Genomic DNA, 22,146 nt, shown 5'->3' with positions numbered 1-22,146 from the left:
GGTGACTGACAGAATACTATGCTTTAGAACATGAAGGACAAAGTCTGGGTTAAGTCTAGTGATAACTCATTGTATATGTGAGAGGTTGGGAGACTGTATAATTGACATTGTGAAAGGGGTGGAGATAATGTAATTGACAGGTGGATAGTTGCTGTTTGAGAGGATGAGAGGTGAGAGAGGGAGACTGGCTTTGTGTATGTGTGTTAGGTTACCTTTGCAGGTCTTGCGGTCTGGCTGGAGAGTAAAGCCAACAGGACAGCTGCAGCGGACTCCGGTCACCGCGTCATGACACGTGCTGTCACAGCCACCGTTGTTCACTGCACACGTCTCTGCAGAGAGAAACACACATGCAGTACATCACAGTTAGACACACACACCGGGATCTATAGGTGGTAGAACTGGTACCAAAACCGGATGCTTTTCATTATCCTTTTAAAAAGATGTCTATTATACAATGCAGTTCCAAAGAGGATAATACAAAGAGAGAGAAGAGACAGGAAATTGCTTCAGTAGTTTGCTCCTGTGTGGAACAAGGGAAGTGAACAAGAGAGCACAGTTAGATAATGCAACACATGATACTATGAATGATAGAGGATCAGAGTACAAAGAGCATAGTGTCAAGACATAAACAAATGAGTGTGTGCACACGTGGATGTTTGGCTGCTTTTGGGACAAGGTGAGTTAAACTCCACCCACCCCCATTCCTCCCCCAACTTCCTCACAGAACATCAACCAACTCCTCTCATGAGGCCGGCAGCTCTTCCTCCAGACAGTTGAGGTCAAAATCATTTTTTTTACCCTGGCTTTGACAAGAGCTTTCAGGCATTTTGGGGATAAAAAAGCAATTTCACCAGGCCAGTCCGTGCGTTAGCCTGATTGATTTGAAGAATGGAGGCCATTTAGTCAGGGAAGGGAGGGTAGTCCAGCTCCTCTCTAGACACTGACACATTTCACAGAGAAGACTGACTTTTAACAAAAAGCATAAGAGAATAAATTTGTTAGCACTTTAAAGAGCTTGGTGTCCGTCTGCGAGCTGTAACAGGCTTTTGGCAGCCATCGCCAAAAGCTTCAAACACTCTGGAGAAATAACACCATTAAAAACAAAACCTGATCTACTCGGGGAAATCACGATACCTTGCTACAAGGGCATCTGGTCACTCTTAGAGAAGCACATAGCATCACTTTTCCTCTAATAAGCTGAGGGATACCAGTCGGCAGTTATTTCACAAACTAGGTCTATTAAATACCCAAGAGCTTATCTCATAAAGTGCACCAGAACAGCTGGCCTGGCCGTGGGCTTCACCGCAGACTGCTGAGAGGGTTGAAACTGGTATGGAGAGGGCTTCTCACACGTGGCACCACAGAGGAAGCACAGCTGCCCCATTCTCCACAGAGAATAACTGGATCTCTGTGGGGAATACCTAAGCTAACATGAAACGGTGCTGCAGGGAGCAGCCATGATGGGGCAGACCAAACCCTTTTTATACACATCAACTCTACTGCAAGTCATAGATCAAGGAATGCTATTTAGGTGGGAGAAAGTGTTTAAGCGTTTATTGCTTGTTTCACATCTGGAAGACAGTGGCATCACGGCGACACTGTGACAGAGATCTCAGGCAGTTTGGTGCTGATATGGGCCTGGGGCTGGCTCCGGCTGTAACTTAAAGACCATGACTCGGCCATCCTGTGGAAGTCCATGGGTGCTGCGCTGGGGTAGAAAGAGAGAGAGAGCATTCCTAGCGAACCACGGTGCTGCTGTGCGGGGGAGAGTGGCACAGCCAGTGTGTTTGTCCAAGTCGCACACTGTCTGCGAGGCACTGAGAGTTGGCAGACAGGGTGATGCGGCACTGTCACGACATGCCCCCAAAACGCCAAGAGAGGCAGTATCACACCAAACAGTAATGATCATGAGGGTAGAGAAATATTTATGACGATTATGGCTTGCCAAAAAGGAAGAGGGAGACACGCTCTGGTATGTGTGTGGGTTGTGTTCTCTGGATGCAGGATGCAGACCAGCCACGTCCACAGTCAGTGTATTGGGTTATATGGGCAGACTTTTGTAAATATTCACAATATGAAGGCTCTGATATGTACGGTGTTGATTTGTATCAGTTCCATATGTTGATGTAATGTACAGTGCACCTATCTCCCTGAAGCAATAACAAAGCTTTGTCATTTGACTGCCAAATTACACCTACGTGGTGATAAGCTTTGGTTGTTTGCCAAGGGGCGACATACCTCTTGCTGGCTGCCAATAAAATGCATTTGATTTTGGGAGGACATAGGCAACAAGTCCAAAGTGGCTGTTACCACCAATTGGATAGTTGAACCAAATATTTTATAAGCCTTAAAAATGATAAATCAGCATTGAGTTATATATGGTTTATTTGAACAACGACAAAGAAACACACACACACACACACACACACACACATACTCCTCCAAATAAAAGCCTCTGAGTTCACCTAGCAGCAGACATGCAGTTAGAATTGGGTTATTCTGAAAATAGTGCACAAAAAGGTTATTTCAGACGGAAGAAAAATGATGTAGGGAATGCTTTTTGAATAATAAAAAAAACAATAGGACGATAACAACCCCTGAAAATGGTTTGCAAATTTCCTTTACTGCTGTAGCTTTGAAAGCAACCCCAAGAGCAAGCTTTTGTCAGGCTGGGCTGTATGGATTTCTGGGCTCATTAAGCAATGCTCTTTGAGCTCAGTTTGAGCTGACTGAAACCTCAGCAGAAAGCATGAGCCACCATGGTAACTCACTCACAATGATCTTTTTCCCCCTCTCTCTCTCTCTCCCTCCTCCTCGCCCTCCTCCTCTCCCACTCTCTCTCCCTCTCTCCCTCCTCCTCTCCCTATCTCTCTCTGCTTATTTTTCTTGTCACTTCTGTCAGATCATAACAGCATAATTTATACAGCAAAAAAAAAATCTCCAATTATATTGATCATAATATTGAGCTTGATAGAGAGGGTGACTGTTGTACACTCTACACCCAATCTTAAATGTTAAGAGTAATCTTGAAAAACATCAAACCTGTAATGTACATTTCTCCAAGTGGAAGGATAGGTGAAACTTTAGAACAGAGAGGTATTCTATGTTCAGTCTATTGTGTGGCTGAGTGTCAAGTCATGGCCGTGCCTCTGGCTCCCTCTCAAGCACTAACACTCTGTGAAAGCATTCCAAATCCGGCCACGGATAGGTGCTCGGCACAGCACAGGGCTTAATTCTCTTCCTAGCAGTTGTATCAAAACACAAATAAACATCAGGGCCCTTGGCTTGGCCTGTTTCTAAAGAGCCATCACGGTAATTGGAAGAGAGAGGTTGAGGACTTTGAGTCAGGCTATTCACTTAGCCTAGCTTTCACCAGCACATCCACATACAGCTATCAAAGGAGGCATAGAACGTTTATGAAAGGGTCAGACAGAACAGATTGGCCAGGGATTAACTCTAGGTAGGGAAGGGCTGCTCTATGTTACAGCTCCAGGAAGTCTATTCTAAAGCCTCTATATTGTAGCATTCAATAGATCCCATATATCTCTTATCTGTCTTTCATTTTCATCATATTGTTTTGTGCTGGTAAGTTGAAGGCTTATTTTCCTAACAGCAGCTGTGTTTTGAAAAGGCGTGGTTTGACATGGGCAGCAACCATTGTTATTGAAAGGGCATTCACAGAAGGAAGAGGAAGGTGGGGAGGTGTCAAAGGTCAGGGGTCAGAGAGGGATGATGCCCCTTTGGGAGGGGTGCAATGTGTGTTAGGTTAGTTAGTTTCCCCCGGGTCGGTCGGCCTACACCCCACACCCACATGGAAGGACAGAGGGGCGCAGTCAGGAGGAGTCAGGGGGTCAGTGGAGCCCCCCAGAGAGGAGCCAGAGGAACAGAGATATTTACCATTGGGGAACAGCTGTGGGGCTGCCTGGTTCTGGACACTCCTCTCCCCTGCACACACATATACACATACATTGCAAAAATACTGCTTTAGTGCTCCATTTAGAAACATGGGCCGAACATCTGAGACGTCATCATGAGAATAATCCTCTATGTATATAATACTGTACTTTAGTTCAATGGAATTGCCCCCATTTCTGGGCAGGTTCACTAAGCATATTCATGAAACACATAAGTCATCCATCTCTCCTAGATGAAACACTCAGAATCAATGACCAGAGGAGTTGCAGAAAACCATTGATTTGTCACAAGGGCAAAACTATTGATAATAATTGTACTATTGATAATGCAAGGATGGCTGGCCAGACAATGTTGTGTACATTCTAAATCAAAACAGAAAATGACTATGACAGATAACTCGCTAGAACTAGGTCACCTCTAATGACAAAGGCAGACAAAGGCAGATACCCACACCATGCAATCATGCACATACAAGAGCCACATGTTCAAGAGGAGGCAGACTTGAGGTAAAGCCAAGTTAGTGCAAACTCTGCAAGCCATTATAGCAAGAGTCATATAGTTAGTGGTTAGTAAGAGAAGACAGGTCAGAGATGGATTCACCATCATGCTTTGCTGCCAGGCATTCAGGGTTAAAAATAAGAAGTTGTGGCATCTCACAGCATGGTGCTACTGTTGTGTTATGTTGTGTGACACTACTCTCTTCGACATGCTTAGAACATGTATTCCTCTAGTGTCATTCAGGTGAGTTAGGGATTACACAGGTCCACGTCTGTTTTCATAGAAACGCATGAGAACCGTTGAGGATTCTTTACCTCAGCGAGGAGACCGCACACATAGAATGCACTGTTTACATCCTCTGATGCCATAGATATGCCAATATGACTGGGTGATTCCATGCCAGCATAGGCCGAAAATATTTGGGGTATCTCAGATTGTTTTACTCATTGTGGTGATTCTTCTAGACAGAAAGATAGAGCGCTGTCAAAAGTACTCCAACACACAACTACTAGAAGAATGAATATGCAGTATGGATCACCCGTTAGTATGTATGTGTGTGCACTTTTGTGCATGCATGCGATCGTGAGTGTATGTCCATATACATGTGTGTGTGCATGCGTGCGTGTGTGTGCATATGTGTGTGTGTGTGTATGTGTGTGTATATGTGTGTGTATGCAAAGGTGTAAAGTAATTAAGTAAAAATACTTTAAAGTACTACTTAAGTAGTTTTTAGGGGTATCTGTACTTCACTATTTCTATTTTTTGACAACTTTTACTTTTACTCCGCTAAAGAAAATAATGTACTTTTTACTCCATACATTTTCCCTGACACCCAAAAGTACTCGTTCATTTTTGAATTCTTAGCAGGACAGGAAAATGGTCCAATTCACACACTTATCAAGAGAACATCCCTGGTCATCCCTACTGCCTCTGATCTGGCGGACTCACTAAAAAGAAATACTTCGTATGTATGCGTGTTGTAGTGTGCCCCTGGCTATCAGTAAATTAAAAAAAAGAAAATTGTGCCGTCTGGTTTGCTTAATATAAGGAATTTGAAAGGATTTATACTTTTACTTTTGATACTTAAGTATATTTTAGTAATTACATTTACTTTTGAAACAAAAGTATATTTAAAACCAAACACTTTTAGACTTTTACCCAAGTAGTATTTTACTGGGTGACTTTCACTTTTACTTGAGTCATTTTCCATTAAGGTATCTTTACATTTACTCAAGCATGACAAGTATTTCCACCACTGTGTGCGTGTGTGTGTGTGTGTGTGTGTGTGTGGATGGCATAGTGTGACTAGCTCCTAAAATGATGCAGTTCCTGAGCATGTCTGCATCTGCCTGTTATTGGGAGAGGTTTGTGATCTGCTCTACTAACAGCTTGAATACTTCCACATGATAGCTGCTCCTTTCTGTTTTCTTACGCTTCTTGCTTTACAGAAACGTACTGTATTTGCAAACATACTGGAGACCAGACGTAGAGGGAAGGTTACAGTGTGTTAATCCAACATAAATGGAAAGTTTGATTTGGTAATCTGATGAGTTTTCCATACGGTAAATCAGATCATACATCACTTACTGACTGTGTGTGTGTGTGTGTGTGTGTGTGTGTGTGTGTGTGTGTGTGTGTGTGTGTGTGTGTGTGTGTGTGTGTGTGTGTGTGTGTGTGTGACAGGGCCGGACCATACTAATTTGATGTGTGTGTTTTTCTCCATATAGAGGAGCTTTACTGATACGTACGTTTACAGCATGTACAAGTAAACATGTTGAGACTTGCACCATAAACTCTAAACCCCCAACAATGCACTAAAAGTGACTGATAGGAAAGATGAAAGGCAAAATGTTTCAAATAGAAGAGGGCTATGCACTGCCCATTGAATGATGGCTGAGTTTGGGTGGAGAGACTGAGACAACAGAATTAATGAAGATGTGGCACAGTGCATCACCACAATGAGTAAAAAAACTAAAGAACAACAACGAAATCAATAGACAGTGTAGGACTACTATGATCAACGGTGGTTTAGTCCTGTTCCAGTGTTATTCAATAGACAGTGTAGGACTACTATGATCAACGGTGGTTTAGTCCTGTTCCAGTGTTATTCAATAGACAGTGTAGGACTACTATGATCAACGGTGGTTTAGTCCTGTTCCTGTGTTATTCAATAGACAGTGTAGGACTACTATGATCAACGGTGGTTTAGTCCTGTTCCAGTGTTATTCAATAGACAGTGTAGGACTACTATGATCAACGGTGGTTTAGTCCTGTTCCAGTGTTATTCAATAGACAGTGTAGGACTACTATGATCAACGATGGTTTAGTCCTGTTCCAGTGTTATTCATGGGACTGAGAGCATTGAAGTGGTAGTCACTGCTCAATTCAACTACTTTACTTTAGTATATTGGGGCTATATGAACAGAATACTCTAATTTACATAAAGGTTGCTTTGGTTGTTTTTCAATTTTGAATCATCCTCCATTACTGCTATATAAAAAATCTCTTGAGGAAATTAATTTTCACTGGGAGTCTCCATCTCCCAGTCTGTCCTGTCTGGCTGTCTTTAGTAATGTTAGTGCCTGGCTGAAGCAGTCCCAATCATCCTGTCAGTCAGCCCGCTGTGAGGGGCTCGTTTGGCGGTTTGTTTATTTTATTGTGGTTTTATTAACTAATAGTGCCTCTTGGAGAGATGGAGTGCATCAGCACCAAACCACAGAGTGGGCTGCTACCACAACTCCCCGCCCCCCTTGTCTCCCCCCTCCACAATCCACCGTACCAACAGAGCCTGTGGAGGGAAACCCAAGACCCTAACTGCCTGAGCGCTCCCTAATCTGTCACGTCAGACGCAGATCTCTTCGGTCTTGGTAATGGTGGCTCAGACATCGAATTTGGCCACGGCAGACTTTGTGGCGTCCTGGCAGCCTCGCTGGAGTACGGTGGTAATGATAGGGTGGTTGACCAGGCCTTGACATGGGCCTGGATCTCATCAGCACTGTGGTGGAGGGGGGGGGGGACTAGACACACTGAGCCAGCCAGACAATCAGCCACTGAAACCAGCCAACCAGTCAACCAAAACAGCTGACCAGCCACCAACACCAGCCAACCAGCTGCCCAAACCAGTCAACCAGCCACTGAAACCAGCCAACCAGCCTATACACAGCCTCGATTCATTTACAAAACGGCAAAAGCTGAACCAAAAATATACTATATATCCACCTGACAGAAAACACCAATCTGTCTGGTTCAATGTGTCTCTTTCCATGGGTCATTCTACACAGCCTCGATTTAATTACTTCCTGTCAACCATAGCAAACAACATTTACAAATGTCAATGAAGGTTTAGATTGGGTTTGATTAGGTATACTTTCAGTGTAACATCATTGAGGAGTTGACCAAAGGCCTAAGAGAGTAGAGGAGCTGCGTCTGGCTACATGGGGTGGTGAAGCGGAAGCAGAGGAAGCACAGTGTCCAGCGAAGCAGGGAGAGAGAAAAGAGCAAAGCAAATGCAGCCGGAGAGAGAGAGAGAGACAGAGAGAGAGAGAGAGCGAGAGAGAGAGAGAGAGAAGGTCACATCTGTAGGCTGCAGCAGAGAGAGGCACAGCTTTTGTCTTTGTGTGTAACAGCCAAAGCAGCAGAAGTCGACTCTTGGCGATGTAGATGCCTCTGGAACTACCTGGTAATATGTGAGTAAGGTTGTGGATATGATTGATACAGTACATGTCATATTCTATCTCAGAGCACATCCTTCAGGTAGTTATCCCCCACAACCCGTCCAATGTGTGCTGACTCACCTACACATGTCTTTCCATCAGTGTGCAGGGCAAACTTCATGTGACACGCACATCTGGGGCCGTGGTCCGTCTCCTCACAGATGTGCTGGCAACCCCCGTTGCCGTAGTTACAGGTCACTGTCAAGGAGCACACAGTTAGAGCAGAAGGAACATGCTGCACAGTCATCTGTGTGCTGTGACATCATCACCCTCTCAACCTCAGTGTGATGGAGACGTTTAGGCAGTCCTCCCATTTACACCTTGGTGTGAAGGAACTCACCCCCCTAAACCATCACCTACTTAGTGGAATGGAGCAGAACTGCAGAGTTCAGAGTTTTATTCTCACGGGACTCACATTTGAATGAGAGTACCGCTCTTTTAGTGTGTGTGTGTTTTTGTGGTGTGTTGATTGTGTCGACATTAGCATACTCAATACACCTGCGATGTCAGACTGCCAAAGGGTGAGAGCCAAGGCTTCCTCCTCCATCCTGTCTGCACTCTACTACCCCCGCGCCTTTTGCCCTTTTTCTGGGCTGTCACTTTTTTGTTGGAATAACACTTCTCCAATCCTTACCCAAACACAGGCAAATCCCCCATAAGCCCCGGCTCCAGCCCTGACCTGATGAGCCTTGTTGCAAGGCAACAGGAAGTGTGTGCTGTCCATCACAATGGCTCTGTCTCACAGAAACCTGCTGACCGCTCCCTTAGTTACTCTATTTGTGTCAATTATCAGACGGTATAAATCATTTGCTGTGATAAACTGGCAGAATCACTTGGAAACAACCGGTTTCTGACGCTGTTTTAAAAATCTGTTGGATGCATCTATTGGAAGGTAGAATGAGCTGAATGTTCTGCTCCACCTTCCGTAATAATAAGTGATTTATATGGAGTCATACTATAATGACTCTGCTTCGTGTGTAGAGGGGAGCAGGGGGCCCACTTACACTTGCAGTCCCTCATGTTCCTGGTGAGCTGGAAGCCAGGCCTGCACTCGCAGGCGATGCCTCCCTTTGGTGTCTCCCGGCAGATGTGAGCACAGCCATGGTTCTTATCCATGCAGGTGGGGCCCTCCTTGGTGCCCTCTGATCGCACTGCAGGGAGAAGAGTGAGTTAGAGGTGACCTAATAGATTGTACTACTTATTACTCCTTGTCCAGATGCCATGCCCACATCAGAGGAGGCTGGTGGGAGGAGCTATAGGAGGACGGGCTCATTGTAATGGCTGGAATGGAACGGAGTCAAACATATGGTTTCCATGTGTTTGATACTGTTCCATTTCCTCCATTCCAGCCATTACAATGAGCCCATCCTCCTATGGCCCCTACCACCAGCCTCCTCCCACACACACCCACCCACCCACCCACCCACACACACACACACACACACACACACACACACACACACACACACACACACACACACACACACACACACACACACACACACACACACACCCACACCCACACCCACACCCACACACACACACACACACCCCCTCCCTAACCCTGTCTGCTCCTGGTGACTGACATCCACAGTTGTCCCTGTTCCAAATGTCCAGTGTTGATGATCTCCTGTTAGAACACACTGCATTGTGCCAGGCTATAAAAACTAGCCCGCTTAGAGAAAGGATTTAACTCCCACCTGGAGTTGATCCTGCAGTCCTGTAAGCTTAATTGAGGTAATCCCTAACCAAAAAGAGGACACTAAGGAGACATTTAAACTTTCAGGCACATTCTTCAAACTCAGAGGCGTGCGAGGAGAGGCCTAAAAAACACATAGCACATTTCAGAGGTTTACTACACTCAAACCACAATGCTTTGGTTCAGTTAAAATGGGTCCGTTTTCTGTGGATGCATGGACCGATTATTTGTCCAAACCCAACAAAGGGATGCTTTTGTTGGACTCCATTATATACAGCCATCTTACAAAAGCTGAGTGTTTTAGCCATTCAAAGCTACACTCAAAGAGCCATGCAGATACAGCATTTTGATCTCATGTGTGTATGAAGGTCACTTCTACAACACCTTCCACGACTCAAGAGGATTCCATCCCAGGCCTCACTTGTGTTATAAATTATAACAGGAGGCAGTGGTATTTGTATTTATTTAACCTTTATTTTAACTAGGCAATTCAGTTAAGAACAAATTCTTATTTACTATGACGGCCTACCAAAAGGCAAAAGGCCTCCTGTGGGGCGGGGGCTGGGATAATATATATATATATATTTTTAAATATATATATAGGACAAAACACACGTCACGACAAGAGAGACAACACAACACTACATAAAGAGAGACCTAAGACGACAACATAGCATGACAGCAACACATGACAACACAGCATGGTAGCAGCACAACATGACAACAACATGGTAGCCACAAAACATGGTAGCAGCACAAAACATGGTACAAACTTTATTGGGCTCAGACAACAGCACAAAGGGCAAGAAGGTAGAGACAGCAATACATCACGCAAAGCAGCCACAACTGTCAGTAAGAGTGTCCATGATTGAGTCTTTGAATGAAGAGATTGAGATAAAACTGTCCAGTTTGAGTGTTTGTTACAGCTCGTTCCAGTCGCTAGCTGCAGTGAACTGAAAAGAGGAGCGACCCAGGGATGTGTGTGCTTTAAGGGATCTTTAACAGAATGTGACTGGCAGAACGGGTGTTGTATGTGGAGGATGAGGGCTACAGTAGATATCTCAGATAGGGGGGAGTTATGCTACTATGTATTATGTATGACATCTTTATAGATCACAGGCAGAGATTTGACTCCATGCGATGAGACAATGTCACTATTACAGCTGTAGTGACAAGCCCCAAACCCACTATCTCATTAAAAACCAAACACATCTCTCATCCCCCACCAATGTCCCTCCTCTACCTCTATGTGGTTAGAGGACACCAAATGGCGCCCTATTCCATATTTAGTGCACTACTTTTGACAAGGACCCGTAGGGCTCTGGTTAGAAGTAGTGCACTATACATGTGTACATGACCGTAAGTACATCTCAGAACACCCAAGGGCCAGGCCACCCATACAAAAATGTATGCACACACTACTGTAAGAAGCTTTGGATAAAGATGTCTGCTAATTGGTATTATGGTATTATTATATATTACATGCTATAGAGGACTGCAATGTACCGTACATGGACAATCATTCTACAGTTTTCATGTGCGTGCCCTGTGGACATACTGTATGATGTGATGATGAGAAAATACTGTCAGTGTAAATGTGCTGATGAACCATGGCAAAGAGACAAGAGCTGAGCCTAGTTTTATCCTTAATGCCTTATTTATGTACTTTAACGCCTGCCTTCATAGCCTTCCATAATTACACCCTCTTGTTTTCCACGTGTCGTGCCAACAAACTGAACTGGCCCTTTTATTTCGTTTCACTTAGTTAGGGCTGATGTCAGAGAGACAGATATGTTTCCAGGTCCCTCTCTACTTTTTGTCTAGCTGAGGATGCAAGAATCAACGGGGTGTTGATGGGTCGCATTAGTGCTGTCCATCACCTAAAAGTCTGTTAAGAGGTCTTACGATGTCAGGCTTCAGCCTTTCTGTCAGGCTTCCCAGCTTTTGCTTTCCTGATCCGTAAAAATGGGTGATGGCCCAGTCAGAAAGATGGGAGAGGCTGAGCAATCAGACACTGACTGCAAAAACAGACCGAGGACAGAGGGTCAAGTCGGAACAAAAAACCCATTCCACCACCACAGCGGTTGAGACACATTAAGTACAGGGACGATGACTGGAGTCCACTGACCATATAACAACACCCCCTCTTTAAGTTAAGGTGCAGCAAACCTCAGGAGATCAGTGCTGGGGAAACTCAAGCAGAAGTTGGAATTCAACAGTCCTTTCACACTGCTCCATGCCAAACCCAACACACAGACAGACACACAGACAGACGGGAGATGAACCCAACACACAGACAGACGGGAGATGAACCCAACACACAGACAGACGGGAGGTGAACCCAACACACAGACAGACGGGAGGTGAACCCAACACACAGACAGACGGGAGATGAACCCAACACACAGACAGACGGGAGATGAACCCAACACACAGACAGACGGGAGGTGAACCCAACACACAGACAGACGGGAGATGAACCCAACACACAGACAGACGGGAGGTGAACCCAACACACAGACAGACGGGAGATGAACCCAACACACAGACAGACGGGAGTTGAACCCAACACACAGGCAGGCAGGAGGTGAACCCAACACACAGACAGACGGGAGGTGAACCCAACACACAGACAGACGGGAGGTGAACCCAACACACAGACAGACGGGAGGTGAACCCAACACACAGGCAGACGGGAGGTGAACCCAACACACAGACAGACGGGAGGTGAACCCAACACACAGACAGACAGACGGGAGGTGAACCCAACACACAGGCAGGCGGGAGGTGAACCCAACACACAGACAGACGGGAGGTGAACCCAACACACAGACAGACGGGAGGTGAACCCAACACACAGACAGACGGGAGGTGAACCCAACACACAGACAGACAGACGGGAGGTGAACCCAACACACAGATAGACGGGAGATGAACCCAACACACAGACAGACGGGAGATGAACCCAACACACAGACAGACGGGAGATGAACCCAACACACAGACAGACGGGAGATGAACCCAACACACAGACAGACGGGTGGTGAACCCAACACACAGACAGACGGGAGGTGAACCCAACACACAGACAGACGGGAGATGGACCCAACACACAGACAGACGGGAGGTGAACCCAACACACAGACAGACGGGAGGTGAACCCAACACACAGACAGACGGGAGATGAACCCAACACACAGACAGACGGGAGGTGAACCCAACACACAGACAGACGGGAGATGAACCCAACACACAGACAGACGGGAGATGAACCCAACACACAGACAGACGGGAGGTGAACCCAACACACAGACAGACGTCTGTGAACACAGAGAGGGATAGAGTTTCCCACTTGGCAGCCCCAAAGAGACTCAAGATCACTTACCAGGGTCACAACGTGCATCCCCAAAATCCCCCCACACTCTCCCCACCTATATGAGACCTATCTGACACCCCTCTCCCTTAATACCGCAGACCCATCCATCAATAGCGGGTCGGGCCAGGGCCAGAACCTGGCCCTGTTCTCTCTGAGGACCTATAAAAGCCAAAGTGCTGACACAATGGTCCTTTTCTCCCTGGCCATGCTATGGAACCACCCTCTGCAGTTCCCTTCAACTGGTTTATCATTACTACTACAGCTATTGTAATTTATGCGGGGTCTCGTCGAGAAATGAAATATAAATAAATAATAGGGATGCAGAAAGAAAAATGGCCCAACGCAAAGTAACTGGGAGAAGTGATGGAGGAAAATAAGGAACTGTGGCCTGCGAACACCAGCAGTCCACTGAAACAAGACCCATAAGACATAACTCTATGTGTAGAAACCAACACAAATATCACAGGGCACTTTATAGACGGATTGCTGGATAAGCAATATGGGTTGAAGTCATGAAGCCAGAGGGGAACCTTCCAAATGGTTACCAGGGGACAGACTAGACATTGGTTCTCACACTATTGAACACAGAGAGCGATCATCGAAAACCACTGACTGCAGTGGTGGAAAAAAGAACACCCGGCAATTAGCACAAAGAACAGAAAGAGAGAGAGAGAGAGAGACCTTTTCCCCAGAAGCGACTTAGCCACAGCAGCAATAGCCAACCAACCATGTCGTGACCTGTACACCAGACACTCAGGAGAGGCTTGTAACTCAGGGACTACTGTACTGCAGTGCCACCGCAGCAGCCCAAAGCTAACAAATCTAGAACCACTTTCTTCCTCCCTGCTCCAGATCCTACTCCAGACACAATAGTGTTCAGGCTCAAGGGTAATACTTTTAAAGCGCAGTGGAACAAAGTAAAGGATGCAAAACATTTCTCAAGAGCTTTCAATAATACATTCCTGTTCTGTGCATCTCTGACAATTACTGTACAGGGACACTTCCCTCCAAAGAAAAACTCCAATCTAAAGAGAGGACAGGAAATAATGAATGGAGAAATAGGCCTACACATGCTGCCCAGAGAACAGTTCTGTTTGTCTCAATGTTCATATCCAACCACAGTTACTCTCCTCTAATGCAGTCATTTATGTTCATCTGGAACTAAACAGAATGTGCGTTTGGAGCGACCAGGCAATTAAAGCAGCATTCCTTCCTCTTAGATAATGGGCCGTTAAAACTTTTTAACAGGAGGATAAAAATGTCAGCGCATGGAAAAGGCGGAGAGGAGCCGAAGAGAGAGGCGGGACCGGGCCAGGGTGCAGATGGGCCCGGGGAGCAACAGGGCATCCAGGGGTTCCACGTCGCGACCTAGCGCCGTCCCGACGGCAAGCGGATGCCCTCAAAGAGACAGCAGATCCAGCTCACTGAGCCAAGCGCTACTGTTTAGACCCTTCTGCCAACCGTTGGTTCCCTTCAGCTCCCAAAGGCCCAGTTACAGCAGCAGCTTATTCACTTATTGGGAAGAGAGACAGGGCATAAACAGTCCCAGACAGGGAAAGTGGCAGTTGATTGTGGAATTATATTTTCCCATAGGATACATCTGCATGTCTGTGGTTAGGATGAAAGGCACCTAAACTACCAACAAACCTAATGACATTATTTCTATAGTATGTTTCCAAAACAATACTTGCATAGTTTTCTAATGATCCTAACTATTGTATTGCTAAGTGGTTTAAATACTTTTGGTTTAAGAGACTACATAAGACATGATTTTGAAGGCTTTTCTCACGTGCCTCTGCTTCTCTACCCGTGGGTGTATGGATTCTTTCTTGTTGCTGTTGTTGATGTGTGTTGTGTGTGTGTGTGTGTGTGTGTGTGTGTGTGTGTGTGTGTGTGTGTGTGTGTGTGTGTGTGTGTGTGTGTGGTGTGTGTGTGTGTGTGTGTGTGTGTGTGTGTGTGTGTGTGTGTGTGTGTGTGTGTCCATGTGTGTGTTTGTGACTGCATCCATCTGTATGTGTGTCTATTCTAGAGCACTTGCTGTGCAGGGTTTCCGTTAGGAAAATGTGGCGCTGTGACCTGGAAGATTTTAATTTACCGGCCATTTGAGAAATGTACCAGACCCATATGTATTGGGTGCATAACCAATTATGGCGTCCACCCACAGTGCTCAGAATGACAGAAATCACATTTAGATGATGGTAATGCAGCTGGACAGAACATGAAACTCATATAATGAAGCAGACAATAAAACGTAAATTTCAAACATTTGCAATTCGCGGGAAAACACAATTCTAAACAGTGCACCTGATAGCGGTTCAATATGTTACAGATATGAACATCTCTGTTAGAAAGCGGGGGGATCTAAAGATGCAACAACTAAGTTGGGTTGCTAATACGACTAGGATGGTGCCTTTGGTTTCTGGACAATGAAAGAAAGTTGATATGATAGAACAGTAGAGAAATGGCATAGTGGTGGGTTCAATAGAACAGGAGAGAAATGGCATAGTGGTGTGTCCAATAGAACAATAGAGAAATGGCATAGAGGTGGGTTCAATAGAACAGGAGAGAAATGGCATAGTGGTGGGTTCAATAGAACAGGAGAGAAATGGCATAGAGGTGGGTTCAATAGAACAGTAGAGAAATGGCATAGAGGTGGGTTCAATAGAACAGGAGAGAAATGGCATAGAGGTGGGTTCAATAGAACAGTAGAGAAATGGCATAGAGGTGGGTTCAATAGAACAGGAGAGAAATGGCATAGTGGTGGGTTCAATATAACAGGATAGAAATGGCATAGAGGTGGGTTCAATAGAACAGGAGAGAAATGGCATAGAGGTGGGTTCAATAGAACAGGAGAGAAATGGCATAGTGGTGGGTTCAATAGAACAGGAGAGAAATGGCATAGAGGTGGGTTCAATAGAACAGGAGAGAAATGGCATAGTGGTGGGTTCAATAGAACAGTAGAGAAATGGCATAGTGGTGGGTTCAATAGAACAGTAGAGAAATGGCATAGAGGTGGGTTCAATAGAACAGGAGAGAAATGGCATAGTGGTGGGTTCAATATAACAGGATAGAAATGGCATAGAGCTGGGTTCAATAGAACAGGAGAGAAATGGCATAGAGGTGGGTTCAATAGAACAGGAGAGAAATGGCATAGAGGTGGGTTCAATAGAACAGGAGAGAAATGGCATAGTGGTGGGTTCAATAGAACAGGAGAGAAATGGCATAGAGGTGGGTTCAATAGAACAGGAGAGAAATGGCATAGTGGTGGGTTCAATAGAACAGGAGAGAAATGGCATAGAGGTGGGTTCAATAGAACAGGATAGAAATGGCATAGAGGTGGGTTCAATAGAACAGTAGAGAAATGGCATAGTGGTGGGTTCAATAGAACAGGAGAGAAATGGCATAGAGGTGGGTTCAATAGAACAGGATAGAAATGGCATAGAGGTGGGTTCAATAGAACAGGAGAGAAATGGCATAGAGGTGGGTTCAATAGAACAGGAGAGAAATGGCATAGAGGTGGGTTCAATAGAACAGGAGAGAAATGGCATAGAGGTGGGTTCAATAGAACAGGAGAGAAATGGCATAGAGTTGGGTTCAATAGAACAGGAGAGAAATGGCATAGAGGTGGGTTCAATAGAACAGTAGAGAAATGGCATAGAGGTGGGTTCAATAGAACAGGAGAGGAATTGCATAGAGGTGGGTTCAATAGAACAGGAGAGAAATGGCATAGAGGTGGGTTCAATAGAACAGGAGAGAAATGGCATAGAGGTGGGTTCAATAGAACAGTAGAGAAATGGCATAGTGGTGGGTTCAATAGAACAGTAGAGAAATGGCATAGAGGTGGGTTCAATAGAACAGGAGAGAAATGGCATAGTGGTGGGTTCAATATAACAGGATAGAAATGGCATAGAGCTGGGTTCAATAGAACAGGAGAGAAATGGCATAGAGGTGGGTTCAATAGAACAGGAGAGAAATGGCATAGAGGTGGGTTCAATAGAACAGGAGAGAAATTGCATAGTGGTGGGTTCAATAGAACAGGAGAGAAATGGCATAGAGGTGGGTTCAATAGAACAGGAGAGAAATGGCATAGTGGTGGGTTCAATAGAACAGGAGAGAAATGGCATAGAGGTGGGTTCAATAGAACAGGATAGAAATGGCATAGAGGTGGGTTCAATAGAACAGTAGAGAAATGGCATAGTGGTGGGTTCAATAGAACAGGAGAGAAATGGCATAGAGGTGGGTTCAATAGAACAGGATAGAAATGGCATAGAGGTGGGTTCAATAGAACAGGAGAGAAATGGCATAGAGGTGGGTTCAATAGAACAGGAGAGAAATGGCATAGAGGTGGGTTCAATAGAACAGGAGAGAAATGGCATAGAGGTGGGTTCAATAGAACAGGAGAGAAATGGCATAGAGTTGGGTTCAATAGAACAGGAGAGAAATGGCATAGAGGTGGGTTCAATAGAACAGGAGAGAAATGGCATAGAGGTGGGTTCAATAGAACAGGAGAGGAATTGCATAGAGGTGGGTTCAATAGAACAGGAGAGAAATGGCATAGAGGTGGGTTCAATAGAACAGGAGAGAAATGGCATAGAGGTGGGTTCAATAGAACAGGAGCGAAATGGCATAGAGGTGGGTTCAATAGAACAGGAGAGAAATGGCATAGAGTTGGGTTCAATAGAACAGGAGAGAAATGGCATAGAGGTGGGTTCAATAGAACAGGAGAGAAATGGCATAGAGGTGGGTTCAATAGAACAGGAGAGAAATGGCATAGAGGTGGGTTCAATAGAACAGGAGAGAAATGGCATAGAGTTGGGTTCAATAGAACAGGAGAGAAATGGCATAGAGGTGGGTTCAATAGAACAGGAGAGAAATGGCATAGAGGTGGGTTCAATAGAACAGGAGAGAAATTGCATAGAGGTGGGTTCAATAGAACAGGAGAGAAATGGCATAGAGGTGGGTTCAATAGAACAGGAGAGAAATGGCATAGAGTTGGGTTCAATAGAACAGGAGAGAAATGGCATAGAGGTGGGTTCAATAGAACAGGAGAGAAATGGCATAGAGGTGGGTTCAATAGAACAGGAGAGAAATTGCATAGAGGTGGGTTCAATAGAACAGGAGAGAAATGGCATAGAGGTGGGTTCAATAGAACAGGAGAGAAATGGCATAGAGGTGGGTTCAATAGAACAGGAGAGAAATGGCATAGAGGTGGGTTCAATAGAACAGGAGAGAAATGGCATAGAGGTGGGTTCAATAGAACAGGAGAGAAATGGCATAGAGGTGGGTTCAATAGAACAGGAGAGAAATGGCATAGAGGTGGGTTCAATAGAACAGGATAGAAATGGCATAGAGGTGGGTTCAATAGAACAGGAGAGAAATGGCATAGAGGTGGGTTCAATAGAACAGGAGAGAAATGGCATAGTGGTGGGTTCAATAGAACGGGAGAGAAATGGCATAGAGGTGGGTTCAATAGGGAGGTGGATGGAAATACATTTGCCAAAATTATATAATTACACCTGTCTATATAAAAATAAATGAAGTCATTCAAAATACTTATCCAGAAAGCATGACTTAGCCAAAAGAGGAATTGAGGATCATTAGCTTATTAACCAAAATAGCCATGGATTGCTTAAAATCACACGTTTGTAGGTCTATGCCTATTTGGTAAGCTCGCAATTTGGGCAGCGCGAGTGGCAGTAGGCTAGCAGATTATTGAACAGCGGCTGTCAGTGAAAAGCACCTGAAATGTGTGTGTAAATAATGTGTCTTGAGTGTAATTTAAAATGTTGAGACAAGAAGAAGAAGGGGGGGGGGGGGGGGGGGTGTATGGAAAAGATATAGGTCGAGTCTCTCTCCAGAATGGCTCAGCTGTCTCCAGCCAATTCTTGTGCATTCATTGTTTCATTGTGTGAAATGTTTGCCCTTTGGTTTTGTATTTATTTAATCAATTCCCCATTACATATGTCACCAGTAGTAAATGTACCGTTAATCCCCGTCATTTTGAATTGTTGCGCAATGAATAGGTTTATAAAAGCACGTTTTACTCCAGCAACATCCAGCTGAGGAGCTGCAGGAGAAATCCCGCTCAAAATAGCATGCTGTGCACGTGTGATAGTTGTGTTGGACACAGGCACATTTAATGCCACTAAATGAATCAAATGAACCTATAGACCAATAAGCATGACAGTCAAATGTATTTCCATCAACTGGTATTTCCATCAAGGAATAAAAAGCATTGTTTTTGCGAATAATTTTTGGGGGGCAGGCAAAAGTTGTATTTAATGGCTTAAGAAAATAAAAACGGCCAAAAGCCGGCTAACGGAAACCCTGCTACTGTGGGACATGCCCCTCTCTACCTCACTCCTCATCCCTCATCCCTTCAAGGTCACCTCTGCTCTCCCTCTCCCAGCGGACCACCAATCCCCCCCCCGACAGAGAAGGGCACACAGAACAAAATAGAGCAACACAACACACCAGAGGCTTACCAGAATACCTGCACAAATAAAGGAGGCCACCCTCTCTCTTTAATAAAAATAAAAATGTCATTTCAATGCCACATTCTTTCTGAAATCAAAGGTAGACCAGTTGAAAGCAGCCGTCTGTCTGACAGGAGAAGGAGACATGATTCAGGCTGGCCCTCTGGGTAAAGCAATGACGGCAAAGTGTTTGTGGAAAACCCCCTCTGACTCTAAGGCAGTCCACTGTGGCATGCTGGCCCAGCTAGCTTAAAAATGGCCTTCAACAAACCCGACTATGAAAAAGAATGCCCGCCACAAAAGAAGTATGGAGGATTCAACAGTAGGGAAGCCAATACTTGCTAGAGCCAAAGCCACTGATGTATATATTTGTTATATTTGTTATATTTGTTGAAGCGTGGGGAGCCATGTGGCCAATGAAAGCCCAGTCTAGACAAATAGGGAACAGCAACTGAAGGCAAATTAGAAATGGAGATGAGAGAAAGTGGGGGGGAGGGCAAAAGAGACAGAGAGAGGGAGGGAGAGAGAAGGAATGAAAAAGAGGGTGAGAGGGAGAAAATTACAGAGAAAGAGAAAGCGAGAGAAAGAAACTGAAAGAGAGAGAGAGAGAAAAAGACAGAATGGAGGAGAGCGACAGTGTCCTGTAGGTCTTCTAGAGAAACAGTCTTTGATGCTGGACTAATGGTGAGACTTAATAGGTAGCCATGGGAGTGCGGGACGTTCCACTCGCTCCACTTCCCCAGAATAGGAAAAGAGCCTAGTTATACGGTCGGACTGCAGAGCAATGGAGCAGCCACTCCTGCACTTGTAAAAACAGCTCTGCGGCCAGCATACAGCCAGACAGGCAGGCATGCTGAGATCCAGCTCCAGGAATGGGAAGGGACACTTCAAGCCCTTCACAATAGGGGTTCCAGGCAGGAGAAAAAGAGAGGCTTCTCTTTTCACACGACTGGCTATAGCCAGCCATGGCTCACCATATCATATAATGGGAAACACTTAAGAATACAAATAATCTCTCAACGCATAGAGAAAAAAAACAGAAATAGAAATAACAGTCATAGTCCTGTGTGCCGTGTATAAAACAAGCACCTGATACTCTCCATGGCAACGCAGATAAAGGAGTTAGATAAATTAGGGACAATTAGCTACTACTCTGTTCAGCAAGTGGGCTACATGTACCCTGGTGATGAAGAATTTTTAATGTCAGGGATCACTGGCACCTATCTCAGCTTCTCTCATACTAAAATAATGTAGCCGCAGTGAAGCAGCAAAACTATGACGCCACCATGTGTAATGGATGTTATCACATTTATAGCAAAATTCCTGCTGCAGTTATGGCCTGGACATGAAATCAAATGTCCTGATGTACACAAATGCTATAATAGAATGTGTCTCAAAAACTGCCTTAAGCTAAAGTAAATTAAAAACTCTAGCATGTGTGTGTGTGTGCGTGTGTGTGTGTGTGCATGTGCCTATATTCGTGTGTGAGTGTGTACATGCGTCTGTATGTGTGTCTGCACATGCGTCTCTGTGTGTGTGTGTGAGTGTTAGACGAGATGAGAGACCCTGCCAGCAAGTCTCATTGCACAAGGGCAAACAACCCCCCTGGGATGCTACTGAAAGCTCCAAACACAGGAAGTGGTTTTCAATGACGAAGTAAACATTTCCAGGAATGGAAAGGATAGTCATGTTCTACAGTAAAGGGAAGAGATTATAAGGAACTCATTGGTCGTCCCAATGGTCAGGTAGCTGACTAAAAATGACTGAATGTGAATTGAGTGGTAAACGTCCAGTGTAAACAAAGGACACTTAGTTATATTCTCTGATTCATCAACGTAATGTATAAGTAGCTATGGTAACCACGTTTGAAAGAGCTGAGGAAAATGATGTGCTAGACACTTGTCAGCCATCAACCCACTTCAAGACTATAGCACATTGATTGGTATGATTAGTATATACCACACAATTCTCAAGGCCCTCTCCAAGATCTCTGTATACCTGATATCCTGAGACTGATGTGAGTGTAGTGGGTACTTGCATTGCCAAGGCCTCGTGTCATGAAGCATCTGTCATTTTGATCAGTTTGATTGTGTGATTGGGAATGGGAGGTAATTAACAGTATCTCCGTCTCTCTGATGAAAGGCTCTAATGGGTTCCCACAGAACATCTGTGTTAGAAGATTAGAATCATCAGGTATAGAACAACCTGCACGCTACAATAAATACCTATTTTCTCTACAATGTTATGTTACCTTTTGGTGTAATGTATGTTGAAAAATCAGCAGTTTGCCAGTTAAACAAGTACAGTCTGAAACGGAATATAGCCCATCAGTGTACACCATAGGTACTGTCATTCCGGATATTTAAAAACAATACTGAAACTAAAATTATAGATGTCTGAGTTGACTGAGCAGCACGGAATTCCTGAAGGAGGCATTCCCATCTGCCAGACTCAGTCTCACGCACATAT

General features: G+C 44.8%; 1 protein-coding gene across 4 annotated transcripts in view; it reads right to left on the bottom strand.

The window, feature by feature from the left end:
• Positions 1-22,146, bottom strand: part of LOC106566910 (signal peptide, CUB and EGF-like domain-containing protein 3) — a 103,492-nt gene that overhangs the window by 33,964 nt on the left and 47,382 nt on the right. For 2 of the 4 annotated variants that reach the window (XM_014135494.3, XM_014135495.3), the window contains exons 5-8: positions 9,131-9,277; positions 8,208-8,324; positions 3,898-3,945; positions 213-329 (exon numbers count right to left, since the gene is read on the bottom strand). In XM_014135494.3, coding sequence (XP_013990969.1) covers positions 213-329; positions 3,898-3,945; positions 8,208-8,324; positions 9,131-9,277 — 429 coding nt within the window. The remainder of the gene's footprint in view (positions 1-212; positions 330-3,897; positions 3,946-8,207; positions 8,325-9,130; positions 9,278-22,146) is intronic. The other 2 variants (XM_014135496.3, XM_014135497.3) reach the window with 1 other exon arrangement.

This window comes from Salmo salar, chromosome 13 (assembly GCF_965601325.2).
Source record: "Salmo salar chromosome 13, fSalSal1, whole genome shotgun sequence".
In the NCBI taxonomy this organism is placed as follows: Eukaryota; Metazoa; Chordata; class Actinopteri; order Salmoniformes; family Salmonidae; genus Salmo; species Salmo salar.
Note: the sequence above shows the minus strand (reverse complement) of the source record. Positions and strands in the feature narration are given on the sequence as shown.